The sequence below is a fragment of the Bombus pyrosoma genome, linkage group LG5 (genome assembly GCF_014825855.1).
Source record: "Bombus pyrosoma isolate SC7728 linkage group LG5, ASM1482585v1, whole genome shotgun sequence".
NCBI lineage: Eukaryota > Metazoa > Arthropoda > Insecta > Hymenoptera > Apidae > Bombus > Bombus pyrosoma.
Window position 1 is genome coordinate 7,122,618 of NC_057774.1, and position 15,275 is coordinate 7,137,892.

The window sequence follows — 15,275 nt, forward strand, 5'->3', positions numbered from 1 at the left end:
TTGAAATTAATCACCGGCGCAGATACAACTGATTTAATGCGCGGCTTAATCTAGGCGCTGACACGTTCAGCGCGCGACTCACGATGAGTTACGGCAATTCACGCGCAAGACAGCATCCATTTACAATGGAGACACTTACAGATTAGCCGTGCACAGGGTGTACCTGCGAGAATTCGCCGCGTTGCACGCTGTCCGCGCGAATTGCCCGCCGAGACCGTGAAACTTCCCTTCTTTCTCGATTTAATTAAAAATTTCACGGCACTTTGTACGCACGACGATAGAGAATGAATGCCTATCTAAAGTCATCTGCATAAATGTCTTTGAATTATGATGATCGAATATGCTTTATTAATATTAATACTATCCTATAGAAAGTCTGACGCGCTTCACATAATAGAAATACCTTTCACGTTTCAAAGAACATTAGATATTGCTAATTTTCATAATTTATTACTTATTTTCGCGTTTAAAGCGATATTCTTTCACATTTAAATTCGACGAACATAAAGCAGATAGACAGCGCAGATTTCGTGGAAATTCTTTAAAACTTACCGGTACATCGGTGAACCTGCTAAAATTCTGTTTCACTCGTCGACAAACACACCCGAACACACTCTCGCGCGTTTATCTTCTTTTATTTATTTTTTTTTTTTTTTACTCTCTACCCACCCTTATCGTGTCAAAAAACAGGGGAGGGAAAAAATCCTGCAACCTACGATCACAGGAAAAATGAGGGGGAGAGAGAGATAGCAGTACGAAATAGCAGTTTGTTGAAGCGGTAGAACATTCGAATAGCAGATTCCACTCCATTTTCCACTGTAGCCCGAAGCACAGGTACCTCCATTTACAGATTAAACCACGTCACACCCGGTATAGGGAGCGAAGGGGGAAAATTGGCTGGTCGGGGCTCGTTCTTTCGAGGCTATTCCCTTTAAAAGGGTCTCGGCACGAGCTGGTACGAGTAGCTGCGAGCGGAACAACAACAATATCGGTGGACTCGCGTGCGAATAGCGCCGCGTAAATTGCGCTTGGCACCGGTCGATCCGTGCGAATCGAAACGAACGCGGAGGACCGGAAGCGTTCGTGCGCGCTCCATAAATTCCCGATTTGTGGTCGTGGACGATGCAGTTTCCTGGTGAATTCTGTTTCACTCGAGCAACGCGTTTGGGGAAACGTCGTTCTCCGACGATAAGAAGAAGTCGAGCTTCGCAAAGGCAGACGAGACTAGAAGCGTGCATTCGTTTTACATCGGCTTAGGGCGGGTCAAGATCACCGTGCCGCGGTCAGAAAATTCTTCGACCCGCACCTCTTTGCCCCTCTGACACACTTGCCATCATTGCGCGCCGGATAACCAGTGTCCCGAACTTTTCTCTTCTCTCTTTTCGAAAGAAAACGGCAAACCAGAGGTATACGTATACAGTGACTCGCCAAAGTATTTCGATACTTATCGTAGAAAGCTCGTGTTGTACGGAAGATCGTGAAATTTGATCAGCACTGTAACGAAACACGACTGTTCTGATCGTATTCGTAAAATTTGAAACTAATACGACAATGCGAATGCAAAACGTGTTTACTGCTAACGTGTATAAGAAAGAACGAACCGAGTTGCTAAAAGAATATGTTGCTGGTGAGGAATAAAGGTAACTTTAGTAACAGGGAATATATTCAAAGGACTGGAATCCTGTGTTGAAGGTATCGGGAGATCTTTCTATGTTGTTTAATAGGTAAATCTGGAGGAACGAGGCACTTTATAGACTTCGTTTGAAGCGAGGTTTAATTTCCTGGTAAAGAGAGCACTCTGAATCCTTGTCCTGTATAAGGCCAAGATATATACCGAACATTAAATAATATCGTGCTTCAACTTCTGTTCGTTATTTGGATGTACTCTAAGTATTTAATATATCTTCTCGACGACGAACGATTTAATAAATGTTACAGCGAATCAAAGTCGGCTTGCTGAATGAAGCGACGCGGAAGTCAATCCGCGAAACATCGTACGACATAATCGCGGTTTATGTCGCGCGTTATTCGATTCGACGTGGAAAAACACGCGCGACAGCGCAGCTGTTCGACGGTCAATTAGTTTCGATCAGGAAGCAATTTCAGGGACGCGCTTAGTAGACTTTTTCCGCCAATAAACCGCTGCGTTATAGGTTCATTAAGCCGTTTCCTGAAGCGCCCAATCGTTCCGCTTTTGCCGTTGAATAGCCTTTAATTACGAATTTCTCGTTATTTGTTGGCCTTCGACTGTGTCGATCGGCTGTCACGAATTTTCTTTTTTTTTTTTCTTTTTTTCGCCAACGTTCGCAACGCAGAATGTTTGCGATGAAAGTTCATTTTAAGAAAAGAGCAAGTGCTATTTTTAGAATAAAGAAGGAAGCAAGAGTTATGAAGTGTGTTGATTTTCGTTGAATGACCGAATGAATTTGCATAATGAAAGATTGAATGGCGCCGCGTTGAACAAGATGGTCTTCGTGACTGCAATTGCATCGATCAGAGCCATCAATTACACGAGGCAGGAGACCCTGTCAGAAACAGAGCACGTTTTCTGCAACATCCACCGGCAAATTTGATCGTTAATTCGTCGAATTCTTCGGACTAAATTCTTCCCGTGTCGAGACGAACCGCTTTAAAAACAAGCGTATTAAAGTAAGCGTTTGCATGTTAATCAGGGCATTACCAAACTCGTATTTCTCACGATTTTTATTTTTCAATCGTATTTCGTTGCTCTACTTTGATCCGTTACTTTTTCAAATTTTTTATAGTATTTAAAAGCATGCATTTAATGGTACGTTTTATTATCTTTTTCTATAAACGTTAGAGTCCCATTTTTCTTGCTATTTTATCCTGCTTTTCTTGTTCCCTTTTTCTACATTTACATTTTTTACTTACTCTCCAGTTACGGATGCTCTTGCTTTGTATTTGTTGTCTTTAGTTCCTCTCTTGCACATGAAATATTTTTTACTCTCTTCTCGTTTCCATTTTTAGTATATTTCGTACTTTTTACTTGTTCCTCTCGTCTTATTCTCCGGGATCTTTCATTCATTTTCTTCTCAAGTATTTTGAACTTTTTACTTGTTCTTTCTAAATGAATCTCTTATCTCATGCTCTTTCGCAACTCCGCCAGTGATCTGAGAAGAAAATCTTTTATATTTTCCTTAACTTCTTTGAAATTCTTATTTGCTTTTAATATTTTCCTTCCACGTTTCGCATACTTTTTTAACTGAAAATTTCGTGATCTCGTTACAGTCGTAGATTAGGAATTATTCTACTACTCTCGCCCTCCCTCGTAACACCTTTCTGCTATCTTGTTAGACTACGGTATTTTAATTCGAAGAAATTTCTGCAACTCCAACTTCGCGATACTTGTTTCGGAACTTGGACTTAATTTACTCCGTGAGAAACTTAGATACAGAAACTCTGCAGCAACTTTAGAACTGAATTTGCCATTTAGATTGTCAATTAAATTTTATAGCCGAGATTTTATTGCTCTGTAAAAGTGTTAGTGGGAAGGTCGGAAGCCTCCGATTAGGATCGTTAATTATCGTGAAAAATGTTCGGATGATTATAAAAGCGTGGCTCGAACACTGGTTTTCTTCGTGGTAGTCCCGAACTAAACCATTATGCCATGAAGCTTGTAAGTCGTGGGTTTTTATTTTAGGCACTTGCAGCACATAAAATTTCCTCGGGACTTAGGATTAATTTACCTACTTCCTAGGACTTTCTCTGTCAGTATATCTCGTCTCCTTTAATGCGTGTTACTTTCGTTCCTTTCCTCCCACTCCTTTACTTTTCCTTTATCCTTCGTCCTAATTATCATCCCATCCCCTCCTTCCCCATTTTTTTTATTCACCGTTTTATTTCCTCCGTCTTTTATTATCCAGCATGCGTGCATATACAGAGATACTTGTGAGAAACTGGGTCAAGTTATCTTTTTTAAAGCGAAGACGGAAGAAAAATGCTCGAGATATTCTACTTTCCACTTCAAACGGATCCATCACGTTCTTCCGGTTAAACAATAGTACCTATAATCATACTATTTTTTAGCATCTCTCTCGAGACACGTGCTTCCACTCGCTTTTTAACCCAATTTGATCTGAAATTTAAACTTCCACGCTTATTCTCTGCTCAGCCATCGTTTCTTCAGCCTTTGGCGTACGCTATCCGTGCGACGAGTAATTCCTTCCGATGGGTAATTAGAAAAGGAACCGGAGAACGAGGGAGAAAGGAAAAAATGAGCGAGAGAACATAATTTGTCCCGGCTCGTTTGTAGGATTTGTGGCGGGGGCCGCGGCGAATAAAAAGAGGATCCTCTTTGTGCTCGCTGCCAGCCTTCGCAAAGTGTACCCGTCGCTCGTACACAGGAATAAGTTATGAAACGGCGGCTGGATAAAAACTTTTTGATCCCTCTTTCCCGCAACGAGAGTCTTAAGCCGCACCCACGTCTCCTGCTCGTTTTCTTTCTATCGCTCTTTCGCCAGGGAGATCAAGGACCCACCACCGATCGGTCGACTAAGAAGACGCGAGAGTTTCTCGCCCCCAATCGAATAACATCGGCTATCGAGTTTGCATGGAGGACGACGAGATTGAAATAGCTGCTGGCGACTAACAGCGTGGATCTTTGCTTGTCGTACGATCGTGAGCTGCAGCAGAGATGAGGCTCTAGTTAGGTAGACAGAGAATTCTTTGTCGACTTTGATAAATAGATGCGGATTCATCGAATGATTTCGGTATACAGCGAGCGTGCAGGTTCCGAGTCTCGTTCGAGAGTTCCAACGTTAATATCATACTGTATCATAAAACTCACTCTGTCCCATTTTCTAATTTTTAACGATCTGCTAAGCAATAACTTCAACGATAGAACGAACGTTCGCTCTGTTACCATTCCATGTACCGTCCAAATCGTACGACTCGCTTAATTTTCATATGCAACATCTAAATAAAAAATTAGCCAAAAACTTGAAAACTTGGGGATTAAAGATTGCTGTGCAATCAAATTCCTGTTATTTGCCATGGCACGAAACTTTCGCTGGCATCTATCTAACTTTTCAATTACGAATTCCACCTGCACCGAGAGAAGTTGGAAACCAGAGCCAAAGTTGCCACTGTTGCCAAAGATGATCCTCGTCGAGGAAAATTCGCCCTTCTCTAATCCGGCGGACGCGTTGCAAGGGTCGCGTATCGAAAGGCCGCGTCGGCTAATCCGTGGGTAATTACGGTAAATTGAATCACGGCGACGGCGAGGAGGACGGTTGTGCGGCGTGGATGCGTCGTCGACTGAGTTATCACCGTCTGCCAGAAACAGGGCCGGACCTCGTGACCCGATATTGCGCCGGAACGCTCCGATATTGGCAGCGCTTCGGCCTCTCAGAAACGAAGAACAATAGGAGCAGCGGCGTGTGTGCCACCGCTATCTCCGGCCGCGGCGCTCCCTTTTGCTTTTGCCCAACTTTCCGTCGAGTTTCCCCTTGATCGTGCCACCGGGCCACCGTGAACCAACCCCTTGCCTCGCGGCACACCCGACCAACCACCTCCGAGACCTTCGTTCGCGCGAAACGATCGCATCGTGCGCGAAAATAGACGCGATATGGGCCAGCACTCGTTGCACCGTCCACACACGAGAGATTGCAGAAAAATTGCTTCGATTCCATTCCTCCCTTTCCAACGTTTTCCCCTGTTTGCACGCGAATTCTCCCTCTTTTTACGTATCTTTCTACTTTTTTCGTCTTTTAAGGGAAATTATGGAATCGCTAAATTGGGGGTGGGAGGTATCATCGATTTTGTGATCGGATTCTATTGGTGCGTTCTTTGATCGTAATTGGTAGCATCGCGGACCGAGCTCTCGGTGCTTTCTTGAGTCATCCACGAGTTAAAGTGGAATTATGTAGGTATATTCGTCTCTAAGTATTGAGATGTTTGGTTTAGCAGAAAATATGGTAATTGATATCGATTATCGAGGAAATTGGTATGGAGAAGCTGTGGAAGCAAAAAGTTGGTGGAAATCGTAGGATAAGTGTTAGATAAAATGTGCGAGAAATTGAGGATAAATAGGGTAGAAAACTGAAACGGATAAGCTGAATGCGTCACGGTGTGTACACACGTAGAAGCGAGCAAGAATTTTATTTTATTGTTATACACAGTTGATGAGATACTTATTCCAACATTTTATTGAACATGTACTTCTTCATACTCCGGGTGTGTATAACTTCCTTATACTCTAAGATACCAACCGGGATAGCAATTCTCAGAGATTTCAATAATTTCCTAATGATTGTAGCTCATTTTCCACAAATGTCCTAACATTTACGAGCGATAGTATAAATAGCCTTAAACCATCAAGCAAGCAACACAGGCGGAGACTAAAAATCCCGTTTCCATTTCCGATAACTCATTCCGTCGCTTAAAAACAGTGAACGATCGACGAGATTTGCATGCAAATGCGAAGATGGTAGCCATAAAGATTACCATCTTCCCTCGTTTACCAGTATCGACATTTAAAATTTAAACGCGAAATCTCTGTTTACAGCAGACGTGTCCAAGTTCAGTTTTACTATGTAGTTACTTACGAAAAAGTATTCCCAACACCCGGTACATGGTCATGGCCTATCCGTCGAGACGTTCGAACGAGAAAATGTTATTAAGCGGCCGGTGAATTTTTGCATGCGCAGCGAGCCGCGGTGACGTTCGTATCGTCGCGAGTACTAATGGACTGCGACGTTTTTACAGCGGGGACTAAAAGCTCCGGCCCATAAAAGTGACGTTTCGCGTGCAAGCTATTTATTCTTTGCACAGCGCGTTCGCGACCGGCTGCTATTGCTCGTCGCGCGATAAGCTCGCGACAGCACGCGAACGCGAGCGTTCAAAGGCCGCGATTTCCGGTTCGATCGAGTCGTAGGAATTTCCAGTATCCTGTCCACGACTCGTCTTCTCCCTCGATTCCTCTATTTTGATTGGAAAAGCGAAGATTAACGTCGATAAAATATTACGTTTTATACAAAGGGCGTTTGACATCCGTTTAAAAACGTCGTAGAATTATACACCGCTGAAGATAATTCGTGTCAGGTTCGATCGAGACATTGCAGTCGTTCGTTCTTCGCCGCACCGTGTATTTTTTTTCCTCTTTTTAAGCAAATTTACAGCAGTTTAACAAGTTAGACAAATATCGTATTTTGAAGAATTATAAACTGCTTGGGATTGTTTTCTTATTGAGAGGATCAGATAGATTTAAAGGATTATTTTCCATGTGGTTTTGATTCTCACATTGATATCGTTTTAACGATCGTCTTAAAGTCAAACTTTATTACAGTCATGAAACAACTTCCAACTGTGATAGAACGTATTATAGCGACAGCGATAGAATATTTAGACCACACGTTTCGCCTTTTCTTTTCGCTTTCGAAGCTTCAGCGTAAAACCATCGCCCGAATAATACATAACTTGTCGAGTCTGCAAGCGATTCTCCGCTTGTATACGCGCGAATGGCGCGATAAAATCATTCGCGACGTCCGCTAATTGTTCCGAACGGTGTAATAAAGTGAAAGGACAGAAACGAGAGTTGATGTTAAGGTTGAACTTTAGGATAATTCCGAGCTATTACGACGTCGATAAGATGTTCCGCAAACACAGAGGGAAGAAGAGTTACGTATTATCAGGGCACCTTGGTCCAACGTTCTTTCCATTGAAATTGGAATATAAAGAGCACCTTCTCGCTGGTAGCTGCTTCTAAAAGGGAAACTGCATCGTAAAAAACTGGCTGCGCAGTCAGCTTTCAAAAGAAAATTCACTTGCAGCGGTTCAAAGGGCTCCGAAATGACACACCGTGAATTTTTCCGCTCATCAGAGAAACTCGCTAACCGGTCGTTCTTTGCAACAAAATACGATTAGTCGTGCAAAGTTAACGTCCATCCACCGTTAAACGCTTTTTTATCCGCGCCTCGTTTAAAGGAAAGATCCGCGTTTCTATCGTGAAAACGCGTTTCCTCGTCACACTTTCGAGCTTGCCTAGAATCTTCCAGGTCCTTTCATATGCAAAGTTCGCGTTCTCCTCTTAACCAGCGTTCGCCTCTATATTTACGCGCGATCATCCGCGTTCAATTTACCGATTACATTCGCCCGTAGCTTTCGTTATGAAATGCTCTTGAAAAAAAGGAAAAAAGAAAAAGAAAAGAAAAGAAAAGAAAAGAAAAGAAGAAGATGCATATATTCGCTATGGATAGCTCACTATCCTACAAGAGTGTTATGGCACGAGGCGAAAGCCACACGATGATTTTCCATATTTTGTCTGGGAATCGCGTTGAAATGCGCGGCGGATTCGCGACGAAAAAGAAGGAACACACACACACATACAGAGGATGGCTCGAGCCGGTCGTCGTATGGAAAAATGACCGTAAATATGCATTCCGCTGGCAGCATCTTGTTCTTGAGTCGTGGAACGCGTCCTTTAAAATCATTTTTTTCCAAGCTGCGCGACAACCGCCTTGGAATTCAGAGATTCGCGCGGCCGAGCGGTCGACCTGCAGAATGCGGATCGACTTGGCAGAACGAGCACATTCTCGCGCGGCGAACGCATAATAGAAGGCCAAGAGAGACAGCGGGACAAGATCGAGCGAGTTTTCAGAAGGAACTCGGACAGATGTCTCTCGGCATACGTGGAGGTATTTTTTTTGTTTCAATCGTCGGAAGAAAGATTAGTTGAAGAACGAGCCACCTAAGTAGAATTCATACCGCGTGGCGTATGTACACTTCCATTCACAAGTACTAGAACACCTGGTCTCTAGAACTTTAACCAGAACGCGATCAATTCACCACGATCTTGCATTCACGCGGGACAACGATACAAAACAATTGAAAAAATCCATCCGCCAGAATTCGAAGAGGAACGTAACTAAGAATCACGCGAGTTCGTCCTTGCAGTCGTTTCTAACTTGCATCTCGTGGAAAAATGTTGCGAACCAGACGGTTCGGCGTAGAATCCGTATCGAAGGTTGCAACTAAATACGAAAAGACAGAGATATTGGATAGGGATGTTAACAACACGAGTGCCAGGATTGATCGAAGCAACTAGAGAAACGAGGGTGTACGTGGAACTCGCTCGTGCGAGAAGTGCACTTCGGAAAAGTATCTCTCGTAGACTAGTTACGTTCGCTTGCTGGAATCTTCCTGTTAGTACACTGCGAAGATTCTTTAAGAGATCTAGTTAGAATTGTAGAGAAAATGGCAAGTTCGACTGTTTGCCACGAGGCAAAATTAATTTCGTTTTGCGCGGATCTACCATCTTCGTGCTGGAATCCTGCGAGCCTCGTCGGTTTCCAAATTTTCATTGTGTATTCCGGAAGCAGATTCGACGATATTTCGCGCGAACTCCACTGTGCGCGCTAACTAGGCTAGAAATTCGGTAGCTCGTCTCGCCGTACGATTAATTCTAAACTTCTTTTCCAACTGTTTCCCCTCGGATTTCTTCCAGTCACGTTGCTTCGCTGATTCTTCTTCGAGTCATGGCCACGCCACAGGAGCCACCGAGACTAGGAGCCTGCTTTCTTTTTGCAACTCGTCTCTCTTACTCCTTCTAGTCACCTAATCTCTCTTTCAGCCGTTTATGCTCATGTAACTTTACATCGTCGGCGTTAAGAATCGTTGGCTCGTTCGTGATTCCGCGATTTAATCGGCCCCGATCGGCTCGCCAATTTACGTTATCAAACGGTAGATGCTTTCCATAGGAGGATCCTCCGGGTCTGAAAGGAAAATCCGAGCCGAATTGCCAACGACGGAAGGGAGCCGCGGCTCAGGTGACCCAGATGCGCACGCGACACGAATTCTAGGGAAAAAACGACAATAATGAGGAGACCAGACATTAACTGCAACCTCGACAATAAACACGTAAGACTGACGCGGATCGATTAGCAGGCGAGAGTAGAAGGAAAGCGAAGGAAACGGGGAGGGAAAATAGAGAAGAGAGGAAGAGGACGTAGCGAGCCGTGGATAAGAAACGTCGTATATTTTCGTGATCCATTTTCGACAAGAGAAGACACAGCGCGGATGCGCCAGGGATTAGAGAAGAAAGAAGATGTACAGAAACGTTTCTGCGAGTATCTTGCCAAACTTCTGCGGAGGCTTCTAATTCAGAAAAAGTACGGCGCAAGAGGAACCATAGAAGCGAAGAGATGTCTTTGAATCACAGATATTACGTGAGTATCGAGCATGGTTTCTTTGATGGGTTTTCATTCTCCTCTTCTTTTTTCCTTTCCTTCCTCTGATTGGAAAATAGAATTAGTTTTAGTATTTTTCAATTTTTTGTTTCCTTTCAACGCTACAACTGTACGTTCATAATTTTTCATAGATATTTTATCGACGTGCGATAACCCACGGATAGTCTAACGATAACTATGGACGAAACTTTGCGTATTTTTATGTTTCTCGTTCTGATTTCCGGGTACAAATTTTGTTAATTTTAGTATTTAGTAATTTTAGCGTTAACGCATCTGCCTTATTTAATAAAATTACAATTTTCAAATTTTGAATACGCACAATAAAAAATATGGTAGTACAGCAAGTACTTAAAAATATAAACATGGATTTTTTTTCCCAATAAAATATCCTACTTATGCCTGCCTACTTATTCACGGCGTCTACAAAATGGTGTCGCGGTATTAACAACGGAAACAAGAAAGAAAAATGGAAAAAATAAGAGAAAACGAAGGATGAGAGGGCCATTAGCTTGCCGACGAAAGAAAAATCGCCAGCTACTCATCCTCCTAGGCGAATCTCGAACGGGAATAAAGGAGCCGTGCTCCGATAAACGTTATTCCACTTCCGATAATATTTCTTCTTCACTGCGGAGCCCACGCTTAAGATGTTTTCACGGATTGATAGGACCGCTGTTATTTCTCCTCTTTCCGTAGGCGGAACTTTTCAGTCTTAAGAGCCCCGAAGGAGTTGCCGCCAACTGGAAAGTCGGTTACTGGGTTGATATCGTTCCGAAAGCGAAAGACAAACGCTGGCTGCCGCGGTTTAACTAAAATATTCGCTTCCGATGATGCCTCGCGGAGCCAGCCATCTTCTTGTTAATCCAACGTACAGTTATCAGAAACGTCGTAGAATTCGACATCGATTTGCAGTTCCAAATTATCTCAATGTTTTCTCCCTTTTCACTTTAAACAAACGTCCATTGTACCAACGTATTACGACGCGAATAACAGTAAATTTTCTGGAATTATATAATTTTTTTCCCCGTTTAGTCGTTTTTCTTTCCCTTTTCTTTTCCTTTCTGTTAACTATCATCGTGGATTCCTTGTAACTGGAGAATCGATACACTGTGGTAACAAAGTTTTAGGGTGTACGGACATCTTCGATTGCGCGATGAGATCCGTTGCTTTGTTGAGAATGTTGTTGCTCTTAGCCAGCTACGATAAACCAACGAACCAACGGAATTATTTATCGAGATTTGTCGAACGTTATCAAGATTTTCGTCTTAGATCCGAGCAAATGACTGTTCTTGAGAAACGATGAGTTTCTATTTACTATGCGTGATAGAATCTATGAAGCATCGAAGAAGAGATATCCGTTTCCATTAGATTCGCCGAAGTAATTATTCATACTGTTTGCATATCCATTATCCTATTTCGCTTTTATCTGAACAATTTTCCCACTGTCCAGATACTGTCCTTTCCTCGTTGACGATTTACTAGGTACGAGGAGAAGATAAGAGGTGGCACAATGGATATCGAGGCACTGAATAACAGAGATATAACTGAGTCACAGGTTTCGTGCGGTCAAAATCATTGCTCACCGCTGAAGCCGGGAAAACAAGGGTGTAACTTATCGTCGGTCAGCAATATGCCAATTTGATCGTCGGATAAACTCGCTATCCTGAACTTTTCCTAGACGATCGATATCCCGATACCTACTACTCCATTGTGTTTGAAAATTAAACAAGCCGAAGGATAACAGAAAACTGTTATCTCGCCGGAGCAACGTTCTAATCCTTCGAGGATCCATTGTGCCAACGAACGTGCATGAATTCCTCTTGGGCTTCTTGCGCGAGCTTCTTGTCGCTCGGCGTGTAATTTCACGATCCTATAGTGGACGAAACGCTTGCCGAGATTACGCTTGTAGCGACATAAGACCGTACCGTTTCGAGGGACAAATTGAAGACGACTTGAGTGGTCACCGGTGATGAAAATTAGCGAAGAAGCATACGGCGATGCTACGAGGATGAAGAGAATTACTGTTGGATGTTGGACTAACAACAACCGTATGAAATATCCTCTTAGCTTTCACTAAAAGTTTGTAGTGGGATTGTAGAGGAGCGATAAATAGATAACGAGATCTTGCTGTTGCAGCCCGTCAAATATACTTGAAATAAATTAAATAAATTATAAATAAATATAGAAAATGTCCAAGGTGACTCGTACAAATGTATTCGCAAAGACCACGTGTATAATCGCTCGCAGGTAACTCGTATAACTGATTCGCTCGCGATCGCGTCTGTTTATTTATACTGGTCGGAAGAGGGTCGGAAAATTCGAATTCGTCTTTGTTGGACGGTTGCACGTAACGGCGACATTATTTTGCCCGGAGTTTATTTATTCTTACATTACGTGTACCCTAACGACCTTGATACTCCGAAACCAAACAACATCATTCGAATTGTCCTCTGACTCGTGTGCCGCTACAAGTTGCATCCTATTGAATATTATAATCGGCAAATAAATTGCATATAATGAAAACGTTTAGGATATGATATCGAAAGTAAAGTATTCGCTGTAAAATATTTAGCAGGGGATGAATGAGATTTCTATTCAGATTCCTTAGATTCTGTTTAGACTCGTTTAAGATCTCTTTTATGGATTTGCACGAAGGTTCGATAAAGCAAACCGTGGAAATTATATTTTATGTACTATGGCGCTTCTAATTTATCTCTCGATCACTGGATGTTCATTTTATTCGCATGAAACTTTGCATCCTACGGCGATTGACCGGTCGAAAGACAGAGATGGCAATCTTAGCATGGAATATTATGTTTTTGCATGGTGAACCATATGTGGTTTCTTTCCACGCAACGTATCAAGGAAGTGGCGCTATTATCTCGCAAAATTCTATTACACGTTTCGAGACACGCTGCGCGTCAGCGTTAAAAGCACAGTAGCGAGAGTATCGCCGATGCTTCGGAACACTTACCATCGCGTACCAGGCGATAAATTACATCCCCAAGGATCCGAGGTATCCTGCACGCATATGTGTGATCTTGTCAGAGGATCAGATCCTGGCGTAACCAAGTTAAAGCGGAACGCGTCACGGTTTCCGCTGCACTAACTGTCTCGTCGTTCGCATCGTTTTATCATACATTACCATATCGCGCTGTCCGGCGACTGGAAGAAACCCAGTCATAAAATAATTTTCCTCTAGGAAAGTGAAAAATCATCTTCGAATATTATTCGAATTGCCGTGAGCGAAACTGATCGCGTTATCCTTTTAAGAATCAAAGGACACCGTGCGTGAAGCTCGATGAATTTTGTTTGAACGTCGTCATCGTTCGGCTATAAAATATCACGGGAATTTTAAAACGCTGCAAACAGCAAAACTCTCAGCATCGAACAACGGTGAAACCTTTTAATTGCGTTCATCCGAATTTATCGTTCCGTAAATTAAAAAAGGAGATTTTTATCGCGCATTTCCACTCGTGACGCGATTGTTTATTTCATCGTAGGTTTGAAGGATCGGCGCGTTAAGCATCGATTTCGAAAATGGGAAAGGGATTACAGTGCGGAAGTTGGTGCACGATGGAATTAACACGATTTAGTTTCAACGATCGGATCGATGGAAATTTAACCTCTTAGGTACGATGCGCCACTGTAGTGGCTCACTTTACTACTCATTTGTTTTGTTCTTCTTCACACCAGTGTCAGATATCAATTGTCGCTTTTCGTTAAAATAAATTTTTAACATGCCGATCCGTATCCTTATAATTTTCTAAAATCTTCAAGCTCAAAATGTCGCTACAAAATAGAAAACGCAGAGCAATTTGAAAAACAGTATCGCGTTATAAGTATGAAAATTGTGACGTGGGTCTATGCGTGGTACCGTGCTTTAAAATATATCACACCCAATTGTATTATTAATTATTAAGGTAAATTATTAAACTTCAAGTACATGCATCGTATGTTTTAAGAAAAATTATAATTTAATTATCAAAAACATCGTTCGAATGTGCTTGCGTAGAGAACAGCATTATCCCTCGCACATTGCAGTGCTGTATCGTTTACGCGTAATTCGCGTGAAACTCTTCCGTACAGAGAAACAGAATTCAACCTAAGGGGTTAAGGATTGATAGGCGAAGCCGAAGAATGACGTATCTATTATACGTTTAAGAAAGAAAAATATAGAGGTTGTGGTTTTATTTGAGCCGGGAGAAAAGGGAATAATATTAAAATGGAGGGAACAGGTGGAGCATGAAAAATGCGGCGAGTACCGGCGGTAAAAGTATTGCTGACGCGTTGGAAAAATCACTACCGTTTCTGGGCGAATAAATTATTGATATATGGCTACCCCTTGTCTCTTATAGCTCACCTTCTAGCCGAGTTCAAGATGTTAAAGGGGATCTCGCGCGGTTGTTCGTTTAAGGCTGCGACCGATGGTTTCTCCGGCTTAGGATATTTCCTTTTTCCCGTTTTATCGCCCAGGCTTTATTGTTTTATGGACGTTTAAATTATTCCAAAAAGAAGTGGTTACCGGAATAATCAAGATATTTTCTTTGGCTATTCGAAAGTTGCAATAGGAAAGATCGAGAGATGTAAAATTTAACGATCTGGGAGCGGGAGGTAAGACTAGCTTCCCAGGGATACGACTTTCATGCTCGAAGGAAAATCTCAGAATAGATGTCTCCGAGTTGTAGTGCTTTGAATAAATAGATTGGATAAATTTCTCTAACCTCTTCCATAATCTATCAATGCCAGGCTGGTTATTACTTCTATTTATGTTACGCTATGTTGGTAATAAAAAAAAAAAAAAGAATAAATAGACGCAACATGAAATTGCATTCTGCGGTCATATTAAAACGAAAATTAAATCTCAAAGTGTCTAACTATTTCTCATAGAAAATGATGCAGAGAGAAACCTTTGCTCTATGACATATATCTAAACGACGATCGAACTCTGGTGTCTGTAAAATTCCCTTCAGCTAGCAACTTTAAACGTCCTCCATCAGCGAGAAAACTGGTCTGCAGTTTGTTACAATTTCTTGGGACCCACCGCACTGTAACGCGTTGTAACGCGATAAA

General features: G+C 42.3%; 2 protein-coding genes across 4 annotated transcripts in view; one reads left to right on the top strand and one right to left on the bottom strand.

Moving 5' to 3' along the window:
- LOC122567665 (mediator of RNA polymerase II transcription subunit 20) overlaps nt 1-15,275 on the bottom strand; it is a 136,684-nt gene that overhangs the window by 20,449 nt on the left and 100,960 nt on the right. Inside the window, exon 1 of one of the 3 annotated variants that reach the window (XM_043726469.1) lies at nt 6,567-6,706. The exons of the other annotated variants lie outside the window; for them this stretch is intronic. Within the exon in view, the coding sequence (XP_043582404.1) occupies nt 6,567-6,600 (34 nt within the window). The 5' untranslated portion in view covers nt 6,601-6,706. Of the gene's footprint in view, nt 1-6,566; nt 6,707-15,275 lie in introns of those variants that run through there. 3 annotated transcript variants of the gene reach the window in all.
- The window catches only part of LOC122567659 (facilitated trehalose transporter Tret1-2 homolog), a 105,115-nt gene continuing 99,419 nt past the window's right edge, over nt 9,580-15,275 (top strand). The window contains exon 1 of the mRNA XM_043726458.1: nt 9,580-10,184. Coding sequence (XP_043582393.1) covers nt 10,161-10,184 — 24 coding nt within the window. The 5' untranslated portion in view covers nt 9,580-10,160. The remainder of the gene's footprint in view (nt 10,185-15,275) is intronic.